This window comes from Piliocolobus tephrosceles, chromosome 1, assembly GCF_002776525.5.
Source record: "Piliocolobus tephrosceles isolate RC106 chromosome 1, ASM277652v3, whole genome shotgun sequence".
In the NCBI taxonomy this organism is placed as follows: domain Eukaryota; kingdom Metazoa; phylum Chordata; class Mammalia; order Primates; family Cercopithecidae; genus Piliocolobus; species Piliocolobus tephrosceles.
Genome location: NC_045434.1, coordinates 162848705 through 162875088, shown reverse-complemented (window position 1 = coordinate 162875088; position 26384 = coordinate 162848705). Strand labels below are relative to the sequence as shown.

Below are 26384 nucleotides of genomic sequence, written 5' to 3'. Positions count from 1 at the left end.
ATCTCTCCCCGGAAGCCTTTTCTAGCCTCCCCAGGTTCCAGACCTTTTCCCGCCTCTGAGCCCTGTCTGTGATTACTCATTAGAAGCAGATATATGGCCACACACAAAACATTACAATAACGTTATGAGGCTGACTCATCAAACCTTGGTATCAGGCTTATTACGTTATTGTCATATATCATCTTATTAATTATCTCTTCCTTTGTGTATATCTTTCTCTTGAATGGACCTGGCTTTAGGTTTTCTTATACCTCCTGAAACTCTGCATTTTTTTTTCATAAGTTAGACTTGGCTCTTGCCCTTCAGAAGTTTGTCATTTCGAGGTAGATTTAGGTATATGAATGAATAATTAGGATACAGCATGGGATGGACAGATTCACAGAAAAGGTGACATCTGAGCTGGATTTGAATCAAGGGCAGAGGTTTGATAAGGGGAGAAGATGGGAAAGTCAATTCAAATAGAGATACCAGCTGAAACAGAGGCCTGGAAATGTGAAAGAGTGTAATGGATTTGGGAAAGTAAAAGAGGTGAGAACCGAATGGAAGGTGTTAGGAGATGAGCCTAGAAAGTCATCATCATAATGATCACAGCCAACTTGGAGCCAGGTTAAGTGTCCTGAGAGCCAGACTACAGAGTTAAAATGGGATTCTAGGCCATGAGGAGATATTGAACCATCTTTAATAAAGGAATGGAATGGGAAGCTTTATGTTTTTAGAAAGATGCCTCTAGTAGTGCAGACCTCTCAGCTTATCTGCCTATCTAACTTGAAATATTTCTGGTGTTCTGTCTCTGTGCATGGGAGTTTGAAACACACAATTGTTTTATTCATTCTGAGAAGTTGCTGGCTGGGATTTATGACCTACTCCATGCTTCCAGCATCATATTTCTTTTAAGAATGACGTTGAAGATTATGTCTCTTCCTGAAACATATTTTCTCTCTGGGCTATCAGCCTGTGCCCTAATTTGGAGTCTTGAACATATAGTGAGGATAAGGTCTTGCTCTTTCTTGGGTAGTTGTGCTGGAAAACAACAGCGTGAGTACTTGGAATGTGCAGGCAGTACTATTTATTGAGTGGGAAATTAGGGAGCTGTTCCCTCCCTTTTATTTACTGCTCACAGCAGATAACCCAGATAGAATCTCTTTGCAATTAAATAGTAGATTACTTGGATAATCCTTTGTAACTGATCATGCCTATCTTCTCATGTTGCCCCTTGACCCTGGTGTCATTGCAGTAGCTGCCTCATTTCGCCCATGAGTTCCTTCAGTGTCTAGAAGCAGCAGAAACCTCACAGCTTCCCTGGAGTGGGAGGGAAAGGGTGAAAACTACTTCTCTCTGTCCTGAGGCTGGCAGGGTGGCTACAGCCTTGAATCTTGGACATACTGCCCTACCTCCACCCTCTACTTAGACCCACAGCTATGTGAGCTTTCAGTAGTAGCCTCCTCCCAAGAAATGCTGTGGTTTGATGAAGTAATAGATGATTTTTTCTTTTTTTTTACAAAAGCTGTTCTCTTTGGTTGCTTTAAGCTGAGGGATTGCTTAACTCAAAGGATTGTTGTTGGAATGCAGAAGGCTTTTGTGCCAAGTCATATAACCCAAATCACTTTTCTTTTTTTCTTGAAAACTAGTTTTGTTAGTTGCTTGGTAACTGGAGGATAGAAAGACTTAACTCATTCAGCACAGAGAGCTCCCGGTTTGAACTCTATTAGGCCATCACCTAATGAGACATACCTGAAGTTAGTGTGTGTCGAGGGCGTGTTCCTTGCACTCTCTAATCCATGCAACATTATGCGTGGGAGGTGATAAGTACATAGAAGTTACGTGAGCTGTCCAGGATTGAAATTGTACAGAAATGTGCTTAGAATGGCTTCTGTCTGTCTTTTCTTCTGTAAAGAGTGGCAGTAGCTTCCATTATGACATTTCCAAAAGGCCCAAAATTACACCTCTTACTGAAGTGGGAGGTTCAGGGTGGTAACTGTGGCATAGTAGAAGGAAAGAACATTTACTTTAAAGCTGGAAACCCTGTGACTTTGGGCTAAGCCCTTGTGATCTGACCCCCAGTTCCTTAATGTGTGAGTATTGTGTATTACCTACATGCTTCTGCACCACTCTGAAGATTAAATGAGAACACTATTGTAAACTGTGGAGGATTTAGAGGATGATCACTGTATCCTAATGCAGGCCCAGTGGTTATAAGTAGAGAATTAATTCAGTAAGATTGAGGCCTTTGGCTGGGATTGTATGGGCCAGAGAGGAGGGACAGAGAGATTTTTCTGCAGAACTGGACTAAAAATCCATCTGTAGGGGTAATGTGCTCTTGGCCAATATGGCATTTGATGACAAATCACTTGTGAATCAGGTGGCCTAATATAAAAAACTGCATGGAGCTGAGCATGGTGGCTCACGCCTGTAATCCCAGCACTTTGGGAGGCTGAGGTGGGCAGATCACAATGTCAGGAGTTTGAGACCAGCCTGGCCAACATAGTGAAACCTTGTCTCTACTAAAAATACAAAAAAAGAAAAAATATATATACAGCAGGGCATGGTGGCATGCACCTGTGGTCCCAGCTACTTGGGAGGCTGAGGCAGGAGAATCTCTTGAACCCCGGGGGGCAGAGGTTGCAGTGAGCCGAGATCACACTACTACACTCCAGCCTGGCGATGGAGTGAGACTCCGTCTCAAAAACAACAACAAAAACTGCATGGAATCCTCACAGATGCCTGCTGGCATCTCAAGGTAAGGGATCAGGGTTCTGGAGACATTTCCTCTCATCCAAATCCTTACTCCTCTTTGCTGGCGTATCTCCAGACTTCCCTTTTGTAGAGAAAGCAGGGAATACTGCTGTCTTCCCTTCCGAGACCATGTACATCCTTAAGAGTACTTCAGACTTCCCACAATGTGTTATTTCTAGTTCCTCATCCCATAAATATTTGTTGAATTACTAGACAAACTACTCAGCTTCATCTTCCAATTCCTTTTATGTGATGAGTGCTTCAGAGCTTATAGAGGGCTTCCACATGTGTTATCTCCTTAGAGTAGAGGTTGGGCTGGGATCTCTGGCTTTGATTGGTGACGGTTAGTGTGGTCTCAAAAAGAAAGAATGCCTGGACTCCTTGCTCCTCCTATTCCCAGTGTCTCTTTTTGGCAAAAGGCTTGAGTTCTTTGTGTCATTCTACTTGGGTTCCGTTGTCCCACAGTGGCTGGCTGTGTAGCTACAGGGTAAAAGCTGTCGTTATGTAATGTCTTTAGTGACCGCACACAAGATCTAAAAGAAGTAGCTTTTTTTTTTTGCCTGAATTTAAGAAGATTGTTGTGCTTTGGCTTGAAGCACTGGTTGTTGCTGCGGTGGTTTGGCGGTTCATATCTGGTCACTGGCCTTTGATTTTTGGAACCTTTAGAAAGAGGCTGCCTTTTCTCCTCTCCCTGGCCACTGATTGCTGAAACCACAAGACATATGGAAATAGATTTCAGGGACTAGCCAAAAGGCATTCTGGTAGTTTGACTCACATGGTTTCAAAGGCTACCATTTTCTGATTGTGGCTTGTTACACCCTATACAGAGATACTACTAGTTCTTAGCTGTGTTAGGAATATTTAGTATCTTTAAGTTTTGCTTTATTTAACATTAACATCTTAGAATGGGCGTTCAAAGAGAAGTTTAGGACAGGCCCCTTTCTAGATACAAGCTTTCACCTAGATGTTTTAGATGTTTGGGAAGTTAAAACAACAACAATAACAGAGAATCAGCTTGATACTTTGCCTTTTACGTCTGAACTCTTCTGATATTGTTTTGATAGGGCAGCACTTGGGATAGAACCGTTTATCTGCTGTAAATAGATAAATGTTGGTGTTTATATAGTAGTGTTAGGGAAGCACTATGAAGGAGGAACTCACAGAATTCTGATAAAGGCCAGTTGTACATAAAATAGATATAATAATGCCCAGGACTTTTGTGTTGCTCTAAGGAGATAACACGTGTGGAAGCCCTTTATAAACTGAAGCACTGCTCACACAAGAGGAATTGGAAGGTGAAGCTGAGCAGTTTGTCTAGTAATTCAACAAATATTTATTGAGTGCCTACTGTGTGTTACCCTGTGGCAGGTACTGAAATATGCCTCTTTTGGAACTTCTGCATTGTTGCCCTTAGGTTCCCAGAGATACTCCTATGTTTATAATTCCTTTTACTTGTAAGTTTTTGGAGAGGGAGTAATAGAAATCAGGACATGGAAAGTTGTCTGGATGGTAGGAAACCTTTCTTGCTAGTGCCTCTGTCTTCTTTACTATTCTGTTTTTGAAATTCTACCTCTTTGGGTATTTGGCAGAAAATGGCCACTTCATGCTTTTCAACTTTATCTCATCTCCAGTTCCATTCATAGGCAGAGTGAAATGGTTCCATTTGGGTCCTGATTCTAAGTTCATAGGAGAAGAAATCTGGTTGGCACAACTAGGTCACATGTCTAAACCTGGTCCAACTAAGTGCTTATAGTAAGGGGATGAGAGTTATGTAGTTTCTACTCGGCAGCTGAGGGTCCTGTCAGTTGGGGTGGAGGAGAGGAGACGATCATCCAATATCATGGTGAACATGACTGACAAGATCCTTGACCTCACAGAGCTTATAGTCAGTCTGTCAGGAAAGAAAGACATTTGTATTAGTCCGATCTTACGCTGCTAATAAAAACATACCGGAGACTGGGTAATTTAGAAAGGAAAGACATTTAATTGACTCACAGTTCAGCATGGCTGGGGAGGCCTCAGGAAACTTACAATTATGGCGGAAGGAGAAGCAAACACATCCTTCTTCATTGGGTGGCAGGAGAGAGAAGTACGGCGTGAAGGCAGGGGAAGCCCCTTATAAAAACCATCAGATCTTGTGAGAACTCAGTTGCTATCATGAGAACAGCATGGAGGTAACCACCCCCATGATTCAGTTACCTCTCACAGTGTCCCTCCTATGACACATGGGGATTATGGCAACTACAATTCAAGATGAGATTTGAGTGAGGACACAGCCAAACCATATGAACATTACACAAATGATTGTGGGGGTGGTATGGGTTGTATGACAGCTAGACCTAAACTTGAGCAGGAGATCCTGGAAACCCCTGCAAGGAATGGTGGTGGGTAGGGTTAACCAAATGAGGAAGGGGGATGATGTGGATCCTAGGAGGGCAGAGGGTGGTGGGTGAGGAATGAATGTTTTAGGCAGAAGTGGCAAAGGAAAGAAAATGCCCAGCAGTAAGAAAAAATCTGACCATTTTGCAATACAGAAAACCAAATCTTTAAAATGTACAATGGCTTGCTTACGTGGTCATTCTCTTTGACTTAGAGTGGAAGTTCTTTGAGGGCAGGGACCATCTTTTTTTCTGTTGCCTTTGGAACCAGTTGGCATGTGGAGAATTTTATATGGCAGGGCACATTTAGTTTCGTTAGGCAGTTTCTGAGTACAGCTTCTTTCCAGCTTATATCTGCTCTGAAATCTTATATGTCCATCACCATTCACCGGAAAGATGGATTGCATACCTTACAGAGTGTGCTTTTGATATGGGTGGCTGTATCCCCACCCAAATTTCATCTTGAATTGTAGCTCCCATAATTCCCTCGTGTTGTGGGAGGGACCTGGTGGGAGATAATTGAATCATGTGGGTGGTTTCCCCCATACTGTTCTCGTGGTAGTGAATACGTCTCACGAAATCTAATGGTTTTATCAGGAGTTTTCCTTTTTGCTGGGCTCTCATTTCTCTCTCTGGTCTGCTGCCATGATTGTGAGGCCTCCCCAGCCATATGGAACTGTGAGTCCATTAAACCTCCTTTTCTTTATAAATTACCCAGTCTCAGTATGTCTTTATCAGCTGTGTGAAAATGGACTAATACAGCTTTCTATCCCTCCAGATTGGCAAAGAGGGTTTTAAGGGAAATTGTGGTTATTTCTGGAAGGATCAAGAATTGTCAGTTTTTCTTTCCTGTGTAAGTACTGCTTTTATATTATTCCTACCCCCACCAAGCTCCTGAACAGATGTTTCAATGGGCATTGTTGGCTATGCTTTTGTTTTGAAAAATTTGAAATATTATTGAAAGAGGAGATGGTAGAAAAACCCCATAATTGATTCTAATATATATTTAATTTGGCAGAACTTGAGAGAGACTTGCTGGGATAAGGCGGGACATTTCTTTGATCTCCCAGACTTCTTATCATGGAAGGCAACAGGTGTCACAGCACGGTATGTTAATTACAAGTTAGATTGTGTTTGCATTCTTCCGTTCTCGGATGTCTGTGTATATATTGCTTTCTTAACTCTCTTTGACTGGATATACTGTTGGTACATCTGCATGTGATTTTGCATATTTGAAACATCTTGAATCTATCTTCTACCTCCACTGCACATGCCCAAACACTGTTGTTCCTATTAGTCCTGGAATGTGAGTATCCAAGGTGAAGACCATTCATTAAAATTGTTCACGTTTGAAAGAGATGCAGAAAATCCAGAGTGAAATATGGGTTTTTCCAAAGGCACTTTTTACATGATTAAAAGGAAAAAATAAACACACACGCACGCACGTGCACACACACATACACACACACACACACACACACAGAGTCATGCGTTTCTTAAGGACAGGGATACATTCCGGGAAATGTGTTGTTAGCCGATTTCATTATTGTTGCAAACATCATAGAGTATGCTTTCGCAAATCTAGATGGTGTATTCTACTGCACACCTAGGCTGTATGGTATAGCCAATTGCTGCTTGGCTACAAACCTGTGGAGCATGTTATTGTACTGAATACTGTAGGCCATTGTGCACAATGGTACTTATTTGTGTATCTAAACATAGAAAAGATACAATAAAAACACAATGTAAAAGATAAAAAATAGCCTACTTACTTTAGGGCGCTTATAATGAATGAAACTTACAGGACTAGAAGTTGCTCTGGGTGAGTAAGTGAGTGAGTGGTGACTGAATGCAGAGGCCTAGGATATTACTGTACACTTCTATAGACTTTATAAACACTGTACATGTAGGTTACACTAAATTTATTTTAAAAATTTGTTTAATAATTGTCCTTTGCTTACTGTAGCATTTTTTACTTTATAAACTTTTAAACTTTCTTACTCTTGTAATAACACTTATCTTAAAACAAAAACACATTATACAGCTGTACAAAAATATTTTCTTTATATTCTTATTCAATAAGCTTTTTTCTATTAACTTTCTTTTTCACTTTTTAAACTTTTTTGTTAAAAACTGAGATACAAACATACACATTATCCAAGGCCTACACAGGGTCAGGATCATCAAGATGTCACTAGGTGATAGGAATTTTCCAGCTCCATTAATATCTTTTGGGACCACTGTCATATATGCAGTCTGTTATTGACTGGAATGTCATTGTGTGATGTATAACTCGTGTGTGTGTGTGTGTGTGTGTGTGTGTATGTGTATTTTGGCCTCTAATGTTAACTAGGAGATTCAAGGAAGCTGATTTAACTGGATAGATGTGTTATATACTTGTTTGCTTTTTATGTAAATGTACCTCAGTTATCCCATATTGTAGAAGTATATATGTTGAAGTCAACAACTATTTTTCGGTAAATTATGAATGTTAAAAATAGAGCATATGCTACACAACAGATACTTGTATAAAATATTCATTGAGTGTGAAATTGTGGCTACTGTAATTAACAGAGTGAGTGTATGTGTGGGGATATATAGACAGGTTGGATATGAAATCTCTAAGTATGACAAGCCTCTTGTCATGATGACTTCAGATTTAAGGAGATGTATAAGGTCAGGGCAGGTCTTCTCATCTGAAAAAGATTTAGAATCTGGGTTGAACAAACCGGTAAGGAAGGGAATCATTTCCCAGAGGATAGATAAACATCTAATAATCGGGGAGGCAGGTATTGTATCTTAAAATCAGCTTATTTAGAGAGGGGCCAAATCTTACCCTCTTTCCTTCTTGTTTAAACTCAAGGGAAGCCAGAAATAGCAGTACCATTTCTCCTATCTCATTTTTTTGGTAGTGAGTTGATAGGGTGTGATAATTCAGCAGCAGGGGCTTCTAGCAGGGAGATAGCAGAGAACGTTTCACAAGCATGTCATTCTTAATGTCAGCAACCCCGAACCTCCTTGTGATTAAACAATCATTAGCCAAAGGTCCCGGGGCAGAGAGATGCATGTGCTTGTGAAAATGGCCTCTGCAAACCTCAGGTACATGCCATCTCTGGCAGGAGATCCCTGGAGGAGTGGTGTGAGCTTTACCCTGGAAGGTATGATTAGTCACCATTATAGTTATCACCAGTGGGGAGGGCAGTGTGTAGGTGAAGATATCATCTTGGGCATTCCTCTTTTGGTGTGATGTTAATTGTTCAAAGTTATTTCTGAGAGAATCTTTCTCTAGGTTTTTTCCATCTTTGTACATCCATGAAAGAAATGTTTTCATCATTTTGGCCAAATGGTCTTGTTTGTTAGTCAAGCAGTGCTAGTTGTCATGTATATAGGCAATACCCCATTGGCCTGCAAACCCAGAGGACTCAAAGCTGGAACTAGAGATGGAGGAGAACCTGACTTTCCTTCTCCTTTTCTTTGATGTTGTACTCAGCACTTTGACTGCCTCCCTGATTCTTTCTGATGGCTCTAGGTATTCTGTGTCCCATTTCCTGGTTTCCAGTGCCATATTCAGGGACCAAGGAGGGGGCTTTTTGAAGCTAGCTGTGGCTCAGATAGAGTTAAGTGCATTGGCATGCATATACACAGGGGACTCACAATATGACTTACCAGCTTTGATTTTACCACACTAGTTGTGTGACCTTGGGCAAGTCTCTTCCCTTCTTTGAGTGTCACTCTTTTTGTCTATAGCATGGGGATTGTTATGTCTGTCTTGCAAACTTCTTGTGAGAATTCTGTTAAAGCAATTTTTCCAAATTAGTTGGATTATAGGAATTACCTGAATGATTTTTTCAAAACGCATATCCCCAGATCTTCTAGTTTTCAACCTAATGAATCAGAATCTCCATGGGAGATGGGAGAATTTGTATGTTAACAAGTGCCCAGGTAGTATATGATCAGGTAACTTTGGACAACACTGCCTAACAGAATATGCGTGAAAGTAGGATGTGACTCTGAATGAGAGATTGGAAGTGTTTTAAGGGCCTAATGAATTTTTTGAATTTAAAAGTTGTAAACAAAAAATACAATTCTGAGCCCCCCTGCCATCTGAATGGACCCCTTCTCTTGGCCAAAGGCATTCCAAAGTTAACCCAAAAAACCAGTTCAGGCCATGATGGGAGGGGTGGGGGTCAGACATTCCTCCTTATACAGTCCTCCCTTTTGGAATTCAGGAAAAGCCAACCAACACTAACATCAAGACAGACCTTAAGTCTCATAAGAAATGTTTACAATCTATTCTTTCTGAAGCCTGCTAAGTGGAGGCTTCATCTGCATAATAAAACCTTGGTCTCCACAACTCCTTATCCTAACCCAGACATTCTTTTCTATTGATAATAACTCTTTCAACCAATTGCCAATCAGAAAATTTTTAAATCTACTTATGACCTGGAAGCCCCTGCTTTGAGTTGCCCATCCATCCAGATCAAATCAGTATTAACCTTACATGTATTGATTGATGTATAGGAGCAAGCTGTGCCCCGACCACCTTGAGCAATTGTCGTCAGGACCTCTTGAGGCTGTGTCATGGGTGCATCCTTAACCTTGGGAAAATAAACTTTCTAGATTGATTGAGATCTGTCTCAGATACTTTTGGGTTCACAAAGTGGAGGGTGTCTTGTTAACTTATCAGAACATGCTTGGGGGCTTCTGGCCTTGCCTTTGACAATCTCAAACCTTGAGGAAGCAGAAAGTTTAATGCTCAGAAATTATTTATTGGCTGTCTAGTCATCCCTGCCATTTTTATTGGCTGTGACACTCATGACTCATTCTATTTTCATTAGTATAAATTAATCATCCCCTTCCCTCACTCACCCCATATTTGTGAGCACCTTCAGAGACCTCCCTTCCCATTTCCCTGTCTTCCAGAGAGCAAAGCCTGTGGACCTTGGGTACCAGGTTCCTCTTGCAAAGGTGGTTGCCCTTTCCCCTGGCCCACTTACAGCTTGCATCTATCTTTCTCTCTCCTGTTTACTCAATATTTCTTCCTTCTGTATTTCTACTTGCATATTAAGGTGGAACAAGGAGCCCCTCTGAGCTTTCTTGATTAGAGATGGAAATAATGACAACACCTGCTCCATGGGGTTATTGTAGAGAAAGCTTCTAACACAATGCTGAGAAAACTTTTTAAAGGTGTTAGCAATTTCATTTAGTTCCCTCTCTCTATCAGTTTTGTCAATGAGTCTTTACATTAAGCATAGAGGAAAGAGGGAAGTCCTTGTGGTCAGACTGACCTGGTTTCAGTGTCTTCATCATGTGCTGTCTACAAGAACCTGGAGCAAATTATTTACCTCCCTAAGCCTTATTTCCTCATCCATAAGCTCTCTCAGGGCTATTAAAAGAGTTAGAGGTTCTCTGGGTAGAACATGTAGCACATAGTATTTACACAATAATGGGTTCTTTTAATAAAAAATCCACATTGTCTGTTCCCTCTTCTAGAGTAAGGAAGATGAGGGTCTGAATTTGAATATGCCAATTCCAAAAAAAACTTTGGGTAATAAAACACCAACCTGGCATCCTCTGGGCCAAGGAGAGGTTGAAATTTGGTGTTTATTTGGCTCTTACATGTGATTATTTTGGGAGGCTTTGGGGAAAATGAGTGCCAAAAAGGCTAGAGAGTCTTTTTAAAAAATATATTTTAGTAGAGTTAAGACTAACAAGTGATTGAATTTCACGTTGTCTAAAAGCTTTCAAACTTGTTTTTGGCAATGACAATATGTAAGAACACCTCTCCTTTCTCTCTTCCTTCTCTATTTTGCTCTCCTCTCTTTCAGGTTTTGTTTTTGTTTTTTTTCCCCATTCTCCCCTTTTATTGTTCTCATCCTCCGAAATATGGCAGCTACTTTTGTTTATCTGGGTCACTGAGAAAATCACCAGTTGGCCCATGATTACTTTGTAATTCAGCTCCATTCTTTTTCTTATATTAATGAAAATAATTATTGCTATTTTTGTTAATAATAATAATGGTAATTATCATTTATTGAGTGCCTTTCCTTTATCTGTGCTAGGCATATTTAGCAAATGTTAGCTCTGTTAGTCCTCATGACCATCCTTACAGCAGGTGGTGTCATTACTGCTTTGCAATTCAAGAACTGAAGCAGAATGCTTTAGTTATTAGCCACATTCTTGCTATTAAGTGGGTTACTGTCTATAATTTTGATGACATGAGAAATGGGGAGTCATACATTTGAATAGTATAATTTTTTGTAGTCTGAAAAATATATGTATAAATTCTCCCTCTAAAGAGATTTGAGGTGGCTAATAATAATATAAGAAAAAGTGGTACAAAATAGAAAAAAATCAGAATGGAGTGAAAATAATGATAGGATAACTGAGCTGAAGCTAAGAACTTTAGAGAACCTTTAGAGAATTCATAATTACTAATAAATTTGTTTCCAGGCTTCCTAGTGGCCAAAGCAAAGACAGAGCTTGATCAAGATTGAGTAGAACAGATAAAAACTTCACTGCTGTTCAAGGGAAGTAGAACTTTTTCTAACATTGGAGGTCTGAGAGAAATTAATCCTAGATGATCAAGGGTAGACAATATAAATTATTTAAAAGTATGTCCTATTAAATTTAGTTATAATTTTGAATAAAATTTTAATTTTAAAAGTTTTAGGATTATAGAAAACTTGTGAAGACATTATAGAATTCCCATATACTTGATATCCACTTTCTCCCATTAATATCTATATTATTATGATGCATTTGTCATAATTAATGGACTGATATATAGTCATTAATAAAATTCCATACTTTATTCCAATTTTTTTAGTTTTTACCTAATGGCCTTTTTACCATATTACATTTAGTCACGACTTCTCAGGCTCTTCTTGGCTGTGATCGTTTCTGAGTCTTTCTTTCTTTTTGATACCTTTGATAGTTTTGAAGTGTATTGGTCATGTATATTGTAGGATGTCCCTCCATTGAACTTTGTCTGATGTTTTTCTCATGGTGAGACTTGGGTAGTTTGTTTTTGGGAGGAAGACCACAGAGATAAAATACCTTTCTCATCATATCAAATGTACACACTCTTAGGACAACTTATCACTATTGATGTTCAACTTGATCACCTGGCTGAGATATTGTTTGTCACGTTTCTCCACTGTAAAGTTACTCTTCCACCCCCACCCATATTGTACTTTTTGGAAGGAAGTCACTATGCGCAGCCCACACATAAGGAGTGGGGAGTAGTTGTGCTTCATTTTCTTGAGACTGTAGTATCTACATATATTACTTTGAATTATTCTTTATGGGAGATTTGTCTTGTCTCAGTTCACTATTTTTATGGCTTTGAACTAAAATAAATTGTTTACAAGGCTTCTTATGTACAAATAAGAGACACTCTGTAAGTTTGGTTTACAGGTTAAATGTTACAATTTCTGAGACATTTCTGTGGCATATGCGAAAACAGGGTTGAATTCCTATAATCTTAGGTTTATTTTTTCTTGTATTTCTTTATATTAAATTTACATATTCTACTTATTCATTTTGCTTTTCCTCTCCCCTCCATTATAATGTACAATTCTGTGTGGATTGTTAGTAAATATTCTACCTTTTCCTTTAAAGAGATGAATTTATGGCTTTTAGAAACTGAAGTCCCTTTAAAATAATTATTATGTTGCTGATTTGTGTGGTTCTCTGTGTTTTGGATTTATAAAGGATATTGTTGTATTGTTGTTCATCTTGTGGGTTTTTACTAATCTGTCAGGAGGTGATTATGTTGAGTTGTTGATCGTTTTCTAAATATAATTCATAGTATCTCAAATACAGTGCCATTATTTAGACTCTTTATTTAGACTCTTATTCTACTGATTTTTCTTTTGTTAATACATTGGAAATATGCTTTGTACAACTTATTTTTTTACTTAATATGTTGTATTTTTCATATTAATATCTAAAAATATTTTTGACATCTGTATAGTATTCTATCCTATATCAGTATTAATTTTGTCAAGGGTTTGGGCTTGACGTGGGATCTTATTTTAATTTGTATTTTTGATTATTGAATGCAATTAATTTCTCTTATATTTATCAACCACTTATGTATGTCATTGTCAGTTACTAATTATGACAATTAGTATTACATATTTCAATGATATTTATGTCAATTGCTAATATTTGTATTGGGAGTTCAGTGTTTTCTTTAATTTTGGTGAGAATTTAAAAAAAAAATTTTTGCAGTATAATTTCCAGAAAAATTTAAACCTACAGAAAACTTGAGAGAAGGGCATATTGAACACCCTTATACTTTTTACCTACATTAATCAAATATTAGCATTTTATTACTTTTGTGCTCTCTAGTGCACACCTTACCTACCTCTGACACAGACATGTGATTATTTTGCTGAATCATTTGTAAATAAATTGCAGACCTCACAGTATTCTCCACCTGATCACCCAATAGTAACAACATTTTCCTTTATAACCACAACATCATTGTCACACTTAAGGCAATTAAAATTAATCCTCATAGTCCCTTACAGGTATCCCTATTGTTAAGGATTCAGAGGGCCTCTCACTTTTTCTTGCCATTGGGGTTCTGACTGATAGAGACTACATTAAAAAATACTAGCTAAATGAGGTGTGAAAAGTTGTCTTATTATCTCAGAAAATACTCTTTAACCTCTAGTGTATGGAACTTCTAATATACTAGACAGATAATACAGCTCAGAAGTGCGGTTAAACCCCGTCTGCATGTTAGGGCTATGTGTACATACATAGGAGTTAGGGCAAGAAAGAAGACCCGATTTGCCAACCCTATCTCAAGTCTAGCAACTTAGCAATATGAATCCAGACTTGCTTGCGTATGATTACCACGTGGTAGTGGGAAGCCATGCTGGTCACACTTGAGCATAGGAAGTGAAAGTGTGAGCTCATTATTATCACCTTATCTTTAACACAGTGACCCTTAAAATGTGGCTTAATGTATTCCAGTCTCTTAATGATTACATGTATTTTCCCTACCCTCTTGGAGAAAATTGAGTAAGAGGATGGGGTGCAAAGTCAACTCTGTGTCCTCTGGTGCTTCTCTGAGTGGAGAGAGGAGGTCGGGTGGAAGTCTCATTCTCCCCAGAGAGTGGAGGCAGCAGCAGGAGAAGAAGGGAGAAACTTGCACATTAATACCTGCCTGTGACTACAGTCCACATCCCTTCCTTGGTGCTTGGCCTCTTCATCTCCTGTCTCATTTGCTTATCTAAGAGTTGATTTTTTTAGAAAACAGCTTCAGATATATATAGTATACATATTTACATATAATTTACATACTACACAATTCACTAATTTAAAGTATACTATTCAATGATTTTTGGAGATTACATTACTTAGTTTTATTAATTTTAATAATACATATAGCATAAAATTTGCGATTTTAATTATTTTCAGGTATATAATTCAGTGTCATGAATTACATTCCCCATGGTGTGCAGTCATTACCACTGTCTATTTCTAAAACTTACTTATCACCCCAGACAGAAACTGCTACCCATTAAATAATAACTCCCCATTTCCCCCTTTGCCTATCCACTCTTTTTTTTGAGACAGGGTCTTGCTCTGTCACCCAGACTGGAGTACAGTGGTATGATCTTGGCTCACTGCAGCCTCCGCCTCCAGGGTTCAAGCGATTCTTCCACTGCAGCCTCCTGAGTAGCTGGGACTACAGGTGCACGCCACCACGCCTGACTAATTTTTGTATTTTTAGTAGAAACGGGGTTTCACCATATTGGTCAGGTGGGTCTTGAACTCCTGACCTCATGAACTGCCCGTGGCTGAGTGAGCAGATAAAAACTTTACTATTTTTATCCCTCCCTCTCCCCTCTTAACCTCTAATCTACTTTATGTCTGCTATGAATTTGCCTATTCCATATACCCCATCTAAGTAGTTTTATATAGTATTTATGCTTTTGCGTCTGGCATATTTCACTTAACAAAATGTTTTCAAGGTATGTCTATGCTGGAGCATGTGTCAGCGTTTCTTTTTTATGACTGAATAATTGCATCCCATTTTGTGCATATTCTACATTTTGCTTGTCCATTCATCTGTTGATGGACCTGTTGGTGGACATTTGCATTGTTTCTACCTTTTGACTATTGTCAATGATGCTGTGGCGAACATTGGTATATAAGTATCTTTGGGTCTCTGCTTTTAGTTCTTTTCGTTGTATATCTAAGGAGTGAAATTGCCGGTTCCATAGGGTCATTCTAAGTTTAGCTTGGTGAGGAACCACCAGATGTTTCCACCATGGCTGCATCATTTTACATTCCCACCAGAAATATATGAAAGTTCTAATTCCTCCATATCCTCCCCAGCTCTTGTTTCCCTCTCCTTTAAAAAAATTATACCCATTGTAGTAGATATAAAGTAGTCTCTTATGGTGGTTTAATAATTGATTTTTTAAAATACTATAAATCTGTGGAATGAAAGTAAAATTGATTGAGTTTGTATCATTCTAGAAGTAACTTTTTTTGGCAAGGATTCCCCAGGGAATGTCATAAAATTAAAAATTAAAGGTGTCTGAGAGTGAGAGAGAGAAGCACAGTTACCTCTGATATGCTTGATGCTAAAGCTCCTTGATTTGCATGGTTTTATGGTTGTGTTGAAGGATGATTTCTCAGAACAGTGGTATTTAAAGCAGCTCTTCTAAATTCTAGGAAGGATTCAATCATCCTGTCTCACCAGTTTATTTTTTAGCATATTTGATAGTGCTGAGAAATAACCAGTAAATATTAGATATTCTTTACTGTTATTTTTGAGAAAGAAGCGTGTTTTCACTCTCTACAGAAGAAATATCCTTATCTCTTCACTAATGATAGTAGAAATAATAGAAATTTCAAAATAACAGTTACTTAAACACATAAGGGCTCATTCTTTTCTGTAAATAAATACAGATATATGGAGTCTTAGGCTACCGTGATGTCTCCATAAAGTCATCAAGGACACTAGCTTTTTTGACATTTTTTAGCCCTGAGTTCTATTTTCAGGATCACTTCATGGTCCAAGATGGCGGTTGGAGTTTCCATTATCAAGTCCACAGTCCGTGTAGCAGGAAGAATGAAGTGGGAGTGGTGCATACAAAGGTTGTGCCTCACATTGGAGTAAGCCTTCTTTAAACAACCTTCTTAGAAGTTCTAAGTCATACTTTGTGCTTGTATATTATTGACCAGCAGCTAGATTTATAATCAAACTGAGGTGAAAGGGAATCTGGGCAGTGTAGGCTTTTATCTGGGTGGCTTCCTATCCAAATATTGGGGGTTTCTTACTAAATAAAAACGTAGAATTGATGTGGGGTGGGTAAAAAGACAATCAAAGTTGTAATTTCTCAGTAAATTACATTGACCAGTATCACAGACACAAATTTATAGTCCAATGACGGTCACAAGGAGAAGGGGTGAAGGTGATGATCATGAGGGAGGTGGTATATAATCTGAGCAATGTAACTCACAATTTTCATCATTCATTCATTCATTCATTCATTCATTCACTCACTTATTCCTTATATATATATATTAGTAAAACATCTGTGAGGCATTCTCTCCCTAATCCAGTAATTGATAGGTACACATTTATTTATATTCAAAACCATATAAGAGCCAAATAATCCTTAGTTCAAAGTTTTGCTCTGCCACTTTTAAGATAAATCCAAACTCAGTTAAATAGCTTGTGGATGGGGTGAGGAAGAGGGACCATTTAGAAACCGAGTAAACCTGTGGTTTGATGACCTTTTTCTCCACCTCCTCCCTGGTTTGGGGATTTGATTTAGGCTACCTGTGGAGAGTGTCACCAAATTAGGCGTCTCAGAGACATTATGGGTGTGAAGAAATGGGTAGGTGCCCAGGAGACTTCAGGCCAGCCCAGCCTGAGTTCAGAGGCTTAAAGTCCAAGGAGGGCGAGAGAGGATGAAACATGCTGGGTCAGTGGAGCTGGAGGCAGTGGGGGAGTAGGAGGGAGTAGGAGGCATTAACATCATGAGAAGCATGTATTAAGGCACAGGTTCTCAGGGACTGTGCCCTGCACTTGTACTCACTTGCCACATCACTGACTGTCCCTCTCTCTGTACACTGAGGCAAAGTCTGAGGAAGGTTGAGCTTGCTTTTTTCTGTTTTCATTAGTAAAGCAAATCTGGATAGAAAAGGGTGAGAAGCCCCATCTCTGTCCTTTGGGGGAAAGGGTAAAACTGGGTGACCTCGACGATTATGATGTGCACCCCTCACTGAGAACCACTAGTCTGAATCTGTTCCATTTCTATAAAGCTTTTTCCCCAGTTCTCTGTTGTGTACATCTAGACATGGATTTTATGTGGCTGAAAGATGATCTCTAGCATGACTGTCATTTTCCAACTGAGCAGCAATATAGCTTTTCCTTTACTGAACAATTTTCTCTGAGACCTTGAATCACTTTTGGAATTTAATTTCATTTGCTCTTTCAACATGATAAAGTAGAACTCTCTGAATTTGATTCCTCACTTACAAATAAATATGATACTATATTCTCTGTTGAAAATGTTTTGGAACTGTGAAGATGCTAGAGAGTTAGATCTCATTTTTCAGGAAACAGAACTGAAACTCAGAAGGGTCTCATTCTGAGGGGGAAGCCAGTGTGTGGAATAAGAGTTAAATTTTAAGGGGTACTTTCCTGGATCATGCCTTGCTCAGGGGTCCTTTTCCTGACCCAAGAAGGCCTCCCTCAGGATACATTGGGCATTTCAGTCTTTGTGAACTCTTAAATTCATTTCTTACCCAGGGTGGCTAACTCTGTCAGTGGACTATTTTGTGAACTTCATACTTTTGGAATATGTTATACTTATGTGATTCTTGGTAGCCTCAAGAACCTTGGTAGAGGTTCAGATCAGTCAATCTGGTTAAAGGTATCAGTATTCAGTCTTGGAATTCATAGCACTAGAGCTCTGAAGGCTTGGCGGTTTTCAGGACCTACATCACAAGATACAGAAGTGGTGTGGCTTGGAGCTCAAAAGACTCGTGTCTGGTCCAACCAGGTAACTTGGGGCCCCTGGCACCCATATCAGAGTTTTCTCATCTGCAAAATGTGCTGCTTGGATTAGGTGATTCATTTAGTACTTCCCAGGCCCAAAGTTCTGAGTCTGTAAGATGTAGTGGGGTTGACCAACATCTCCTTTTGGATTCTCCTTTAAAACTCATTCCTTTGAAAGGAGATTGCTAAAGTCAAACCTTAGAATCTAACCCTTTGGGCTATAATTTAATGTTAAAATGCTGTACCCTTTCCTTTCCTCCTTTTTCTCCTTTACTACTTCTATTTTGTTTCTTTTTTGAAAGTATACCTTCTTTTAAAATTTTTCTTCATTTTTCTTTCTTCTTCTCTGTAAATTATCAAGGGCCTTTGAAGAGAATTCTTAAATGTTATTAAGAAATTGCAGTCGGGGAACCCTTTGTTCCCAGATCATTTAGAAGATTGCTTTTCCTTTTGTTAAATACAAAAAATTGTCAACCTGTATTGTTAAAATGTGCCAAAAACTGCATTCACCAATAAAAAATGTCAGCTCTCATTATTGCCCAGATATTATTCTTTTCAAAAGCTGAGTACTCTTGCCAGGCTTTCTAAACAATCTTCAGCTCATTCATCTTCCTGGTTTTGTTACATTTTGAACCTTTCTGGGTCTATATAAGGTGGCAGCCTGTCTTTTAAAAATTAATGGGTTCCAAATGCCATTCAAACCTATTTCCGCCCTTAACCTCCTCCTCTCCTCCCCAACCCTGCCTGTTAGGAGTCTTATGTTCTGTATAAATATTGAGCTGGAGATAGTTTCTAAAGAGGTGTTTGGACCTTTAATTAACATTGACAGCCTGTCTGCTTAGGATTTTGCTCTACTGTCTCCATGGAAAAGTCAGGTAGGTCAGTATGGGGGAGGAGGGACCTCTGCAGTGGATGTGTTCCTGGCGGCTGGCCCTAGAGACACTGCACTCTGAGCCAACCATGAAGTCATTTTGAATTTAAGGAGTCTTGCTAATCCAAGGCAATGTGTCTTAATTTGACAAAGTAAAGGCTGTCCGATAAGCAACCCTAACTATAAGTTCTGTGAAACAGGGGGTGTTTGTAAGTTTAGATTGTGCTAGAGAAATGTGGTGATGTGGAAGAACGGGCTCATTTTCTCCTGTTTACTCCCTTTCTCACCCCATCCCCCTCCTCTCTCCCTTCTCTCTTACTTACTTTGGCCCAAATCAGCCCTGCAGTCTGGCCTCTGCAGTGGCTTGATGTGAAATTTGAGAAACATATGTAGTTTTCTATTTCAGGAAAATGATCTCAGGGATTGAATGTGTTTTTTTGTTGGCTGTTAAGCTCTGATCTTGCCCAGTGTGGTTTTTTGATGATGGGAAAGAGGCTTCGAAGTGCTTTTTATCAGAATTTCATGTAATAAAACTTAAGGTTTGGTTTCTTTATTTTGGCCCCCAACCCCCTCCCAGGCTCAGGACACAATGTCGTCTGTTCTGTCAGAAGTGGGAAGAAGTACACATTGTTCATATTACAATCACTTCTTTGCTGCTTGCACACACATATATAAGAATGGTCACTGTGTCTGTCCTTCACAAAAGCTATTTTAAATGTAGTTCAGTGGAGGACCAAAGGTCTGCGTAGTGTCTTTTACAAAGGAAAAGGGATCCGTTAGGGGAAAAGTCTGCCTTTGTTTTGCCTTGGAAGGGCCAATAATTTTCTTTGTTCTAGAGGTGAGTGCCAAGAATGGGTCTAGTGCCCTATCAAACAAACTTCATTAATCCAGCCCTGCAAAGGGTACACTGATCAGCTCCACTGCCGCCTGTCAAGAGGAGGGCTGGGAGAGTTAGGCAAGTGGGCCAGGGCAAGGCTGGTATAGGGAGTGGCTGAGAGTTGGGAGACTGGAGATGGACTCATGGTGGACTTTTCTGTTAGCTTCCACGTGAGCTGCATGCCTTTTGCCTCTGAAGGTCCGCATCAGAATAAGGTATGGCTCCAGCCCTCAAGGAGCATCTAGGGTAGTGGTGGAAAAAGGTTCCATGAGCTGTGAGTGTCTGTTACACGTGAGCCTCTTGAAGACAGTAGCATGTCTCTTCATCATTTTTGTCTCCAGGGAATACTTGCTCAATTAATAAGAGAATGATGTGCTATGATGGAGGTCTCCACAGGATATGCAAGGATGCAGAGAATGTATCTACCTACCCCAGACTTGGGATGGGGTGAGAGGGAAGAAGGAGAAAGCACAGGAAAGGCATATCCAGAAGGAAGAGAGCTCATATTTCTGGGCATTATGCATGTTGTCCTATTTGATCCTTACAGTGTTTCCTTTTTACAGAGGAGTAGACTGAGACCCACAGAGGTCAAAGAATGCATTCAAGTTCACACAGTTACTGAGGAGCTGAGAGGCTGGATCTGGACCCAGGTGTGCATGACTCCAAGGTCACTTGCTGTGGCCCATGTTTTTAGCAGAGGAGAAAGGATGAAAACCCTAGTTCTTCTCACACTACACTCATCTCTGCCCCCTTTTTTGTCCCACAGCGAATGGACCAGTTTCCTTTAACTTTAACATCTGGTCTTTATCAAAATGTTTTGGAAAAGTTTGAGAGATTGTCGGGCAAGGGAGAGGCAGAGATAGGCATCTCATGAAGTGAATGCAGCAGCGTCTAGGCTTCAGGGCCCTTCACTTGCACAGGGAGTTGTAGAATGTTCCAGGTGGGGAGGGGTTGCAATCAGAAAGCATTTCTGTATAAACATTTCTGATCTCAGATAAAAGGGACCTGCATCCTCAAAGCTCAAGGTATTTGTTTTTAAACTTTTTTCTTACTGTAAATAAATATTCACTCTTGTACTTAATCTCATATTCATAATCGTATTCCTTTTCTTAAAGAGCCTTTACATAACAGCTTCAGGCCCTACAGAATCTGAGAGCATCCTTTATGGAGGAAGGATAAGAGACTCGAGGGTGAGCGGTTGAACTTTGGCTTTGGTGTAAAATGCCCACCCTGGGACTTATTGTGTGACCTTGAGCAAGTTACATACCATTTCTGCACTTCATTGTCTTATTTATATTTCATGGGCTTGTTGCGGGATTGAACGAGTTCATGTGTATAAAGCTCGTAGTACAACCTGCTAAGGACTCAACATTAGCTGTTCCTGCTGCTGTTTTTATTATTTGTTACTGGCGTATAAGATTCAGGCAAATGGAGCTAAATACCATTGTCTACCATTAAAACATTCACCCTCTGGAGGGCATAGTGCAAGGGTAACTTTAGATTTGCATTGAAAAACCCATGGACTATTACTTTACATATTTATTTCCTTACCATCTTCAACTCCTATCCAGACAGCTCCAAATGCATATTATTGAGAAAACGTGATATTTTCACAGCACTGAGACTAAGCTTATCTCCTTCTGGTCCTTATCACTCACCAACCTTTCAGCCACATCAGACATCTCCCCAATCTCTGGGCAAGCCAGGCCTTTTCATGTCTTCTTGACTTTGCACATACCGTTTCCTCCCTGCAGAGTATCATTCACCCTTTTTTCTTCTTGGCAACTGCTAGTCACCCTTCGACACCCAACTTAAATGTGATATTATTTGTGAAGCTGTTCAGACTCTTTTGGGCAGTTACATACTCCTGTTTCATTTTTCCTGTAGTTCTTTAAGAACTTCTGTCATTGCACTGTAATTATTTCTTGACATATATTTTTCTTCTAACAGTCTAGGAGGTCTTTGGATGAAGATGCTACAGTCTATCCACCTTTATATCCCTGGTGCAGAGTGAGTGACACGTGTTAGGTGTTGAGAAATCTGAGAAACTGACTGAAAAGAGTTATTTTTTTCATACCATTATATTTTAAAAGTCACAATAGTTTGTTCCAGAAAAGTTATATTTTTCCCTTGGTGTATATTCTAATTTAAAAGGTGTTTTTAATGCCTGATTGATCTCCAATCTGTTATGACTTTGTAGCAGTTTCTTTGTTTCCCTACATTCAGCCTTCTGATTTAAGCAGATAATGCTTGGAAACACCTGTTTAAGTTGTAGCTTCTTTGCTAGTTGTAACTTCATGAGTGCAGGGACCATATAGTTCTGTTCACGGCTCTATCCCCAAGTCCTAATGCAGCAGTTGGCAGTTCTAGAGGTAGAAGAAATAATAATAATAATAATAGTGCTTGTATTTTATACTTACCAGAGCACTTAACATGTGCTGGCCACTATTGTGAGTATTTTAGGTATATATTAACCCCTTCAGTTCTCCCGATATCCTTATATTATATGTATCATAATTATCATTTGTTTTCTACAGATAAAAAGACAGCCTCAAAGAGGCTAAGGAACTTGCCTGTGGTCACACAATGGTTGGCAGAGTTGGAATTTTAACCTGGGCAGTCTGGCTCCCGAATTCGGGCTGTTTACCGTAATGGTTCACTGCCTTGATTAGTACTAATTAGCTTAGTACTTGTTTGTTAACTAATTATTAAAGGAATCCAGCAGAGACCTATTTCTCTAATGTAAAGAGTTCATTTATTAGGCCAATAACCTCCCTAAGCCGGTTGTTCAGGAAGTATGGCCTTCAGATGAGCAGCATGAGCAGGATCACTTGGAAATACACTGGAAATGCAAATCCTGTGGCCTCACTCCCACCCTACTGACTCTGAAACTCTTGGGAGTGGGACCAAATTATTTGTGTTTTAAAAAACCCTCCAGAAGAATCTGATGGATGCTAAAGTTTGAGAACCACTGACCAAGACTCAGCCATTTTCTCTGGAATTTTACCTCCGATTTTTGCTTTTCTTAAGAAGTCATAATTTTGGGTATTTCACTTTTGCATACCCCTGATTTTTGTGACATTAATGTGGGGACTAAGCTCTAGCCTCAGTGAATGTTTTTGCCAAGGTTTCTGAGAAATTTTGAAGGTTTCAGGTGTGTCTGTAGCTTGACAGTGTTTGTTTCTTTTGATTTTTTTTCCCCCGATAGCTTTTAGGATCAGGAAATTTAAAAAATATGGTACCTCCTCCATTCAGCCCTGCTGTCTCAGATTCCCCTAATTGATGAGTGTAGAAGGAGCCCAAAGATGCAGGGGTAGCAGAAAGGGGAGGTAGCAGAATCAGTGAGTAGGGAATCAAAGTTTGATGTTATCACACTTCCTAGAAATGGCCTCAGGTCCTTTGGACTGTTGGGTGACAAATGGTAGAAAAAAAGGACACTGGACTTCAAACTGGACTTGGAATCCCAGTTCAGTCTCTCTACCTATGTGATTCTAGGAAAGTAATTTTTCTGAGCAACAGTTCCCTCATCTTTAAAATGGGGATAATATTACTAACATTTTAATGATGTGAGAATCTATGGAGATGCATGATGAGCAATCAATTCGTGCTAGTTATATCTATACTGAAGGAAGCTGTAAGAGATAGAGTTAGTCACTAGCATATTTACCAGCGAGTGTTCTTAAGAAATGGATTATAGATTTTTCAGAGCAACAAGGAATCCACAGTACTCCAAAATGGCTGGTATTCCAAGGATCGAAATTCTGGGAGGTTCAGTTGCATAGAAAACTAGGTACCAGTTTGAATGCATTATGTCTTAAATCTGCTTTTTTTATAAAAGGTATCTAAAAGTGATTTAACAATGCCAGGATTTAGACTTAAGTTTTTTTTTTCTGTTAAAGAGGCTGTTGCTGAAAGTCAAGACCCAAGGACTGTACAAATATTGATGCAACTGTCAGAGATACATGGTATTTGACCTTCTATTAATAAAGACAAATTATTGCATTTCTGTGATATTTGAGTCTGCAGGAACTTCCTTTAATTCCACTTGTATTCCATTCCACAGCTACCAGCACTGCTGGGACAAGGGACGTGGCATTGTGTTTCTGATTTACGAGGTGGAATATTAGTCTGATTTACTAAACTGAGAGTCAGTGCAGGTTCAGATAACAAACAACATAGTGAAACTTCCTGAATGATAGCCACAGAAACAACTCATGTATTTGGTGGTATCACAACAAGTTTGGCTAGATTTATCCACAGACTAGAATACAAACCATGGAGGAAAGAAAGCAGGTAAGCACAAGTAAACAGAGGGCAAGGCAGATACTAGTGGACTATACTGGTCGTAGGAGGACTTTGTGGAAGGTTTTTTTGCGGACATCTGCAGGGCTTAGGCGGTGAAGTGCTCATTATGACTATTTGCCAGCACCATCCCACTTCACAGGTGGGTGGTTCCTTTTCACCAAGATTTTAATGGCAGGTTGTGCCCCATAAAAGGGCAGGGCGGTATACCCTGTATTAGTTTAAAAAAGGTCTCGGCCTACACAGGGCAGCATTTTTATTTTTTACCCTTGCCTTTGCTCATTCACAGAGAGTACTTCGGAATCAGTCATCTAAGCCTCAGACTTCAAAGGGAGCTCATTCCTGTTTGACAATAGTCGTATCCATTTTGCCAACTCTTTGACCTTTGAAATGACATATACTCAGTCAGGTTTGACCTGTCAACTGTCTGTAAAAACCCATCCAGATCAAGAACTTGCTATTTTCAAGAGCACATCTAAAGGATGGGAGCCCTTCTAATTTTGTTTCTCCAGGACTTGTTTTGGGAGAAGCCAGCTGCTTCTTCTGGTCTTAATGAGATGGGATTATAGATGGGTTGAGTCTGTGAGGCCTCAACTTACATGATAACCTTGTGTCCTTTTATTATAGGTTGCAAGTGTTTTAGCCACTCATGGCAGCATTTTTCTCCAGATACAGTCAATTTTGTCTAATTGTTGATCATTTTACTGGAAAAGGTTTTTTTTTTTTTTTTTTTTTTGAGACAGGATTTCACTCTGTCACTCAGGCTGGAGTGCAGTGGCACAATCTCAGTGCACTGCCACCTCCGCCTCCCAGGCTCAAGCGATTTTCCTGCCTCAGTCTCCTGAGTAGCTGGGACTACAGGTACATGCCACCATGCCTGGCTAATTTTTGTATTTTTAGTAGAGCTGGTGTTTCACCGTATTGGCCAGGCTGGTCTTGAACTCCTAATCTCTAATGATCCACCTGCCTCAGCCTTCCAAACTTTTGGTATTACAGGCATAAACCACTGTGCCTGGGTTGTAAAAGTATTTTTAAAAAGTGTTTACAGAGGCCATTTGCTATGGGAAAATGGGATATGTTGACCTCCCTGCTTACATCCATTTGTGGGCTTTTGGTTGTGAGCATCAGTTCATATGCAGGTTTTGGGACCACTCTTGGGTATGCTTTAAATAATTCAGATGTCGAAATTTTTCGGAATGAAAAAGAAAATCTAGAGAGAAGTCCAATTTAATTATACTAGAACCTGATTTGCTGATTAAATTGTAAAATTCCTAATTGTAACTTGGTCATGTCTTTGCAAAATAGTAATAATAATATTAACTTGTATTTATATAGTGCCTGTCTTCTCAAAGAACTCAAAGCAGTGTCCTTTCCTGTATCCCTGCTATTCCCAAAACATGTTTGTGGTGATGTATGTGGCTTCAAAATGTGGATGTATCATTATGAAAGATAAATGCATGTGGTGACGGTACTTATTAGAATCATATGTTATTGGAAGTACCTAACATTGGGTGTAAAGGAAGCTTGGTCAAGTTTCCAATAGAGATTTCCAATTGGGCCTCTTTGTATCTCAGTTTCTTCATCTATATAGTGGGGATAATAGTTCCTATTTTATAGAGTTATTGTGATGATTGATTGTGTTAATACATGTAAAGCATTGACATAGTAATGCTGGGATAGTCCTCAATAAATGCTATTGTTTGCATCGGTGTTACAATCAGTCTAATAAATATGAGTTAAAACCCCCCTTTGTCCCTGGCTTGTTGTGTCATTTTGGGCAATAACAGTAACAATCAACACAGATGCTCTTTATTGAATAATAGCTTATATGTCAGGCATTATATTAGGCCCAGGATATAATTATTTATCACTTATTCCTTTAACTTTCTTAAATAGGTATGATTATACCCATTTTATAGATGAGTTAGGTAAGGTTTAGAGAAGTTAAGGAACTTTCCTATAGTAACAGAGTTAGATTACTGGCAAAGTGGACTCTCTGAATTCTTGTTTTTGTACCTACTTATGTTCTCCTGAACCACAGTTTTATCATTTATAATAGGGATGACAATAGCTCTTTGTAAGGATTAAATATTGTACATAAAGTACCTAGCACGTACTGTGCATTCTTAACATGATATACAATGATATTATTATCCTCTCCAATTAGAACTTTCCATATAA

General features: G+C 39.3%; 1 protein-coding gene across 9 annotated transcripts in view; it reads left to right on the top strand.

The window, feature by feature from the left end:
- The window catches only part of FGGY (FGGY carbohydrate kinase domain containing), a 448924-nt gene that overhangs the window by 74255 nt on the left and 348285 nt on the right, over positions 1–26384 (top strand). For all 9 annotated transcript variants that reach the window (XR_002725457.1, XM_023187457.1, XM_031934004.1 and 6 more), the window contains one exon: positions 6130–6218. Coding sequence is in view for 8 of the 9 variants with exons in the window: in XM_023187457.1 (XP_023043225.1) it covers positions 6130–6218 (89 nt within the window). In the remaining variant the exon portion in view is untranslated. The remainder of the gene's footprint in view (positions 1–6129; positions 6219–26384) is intronic.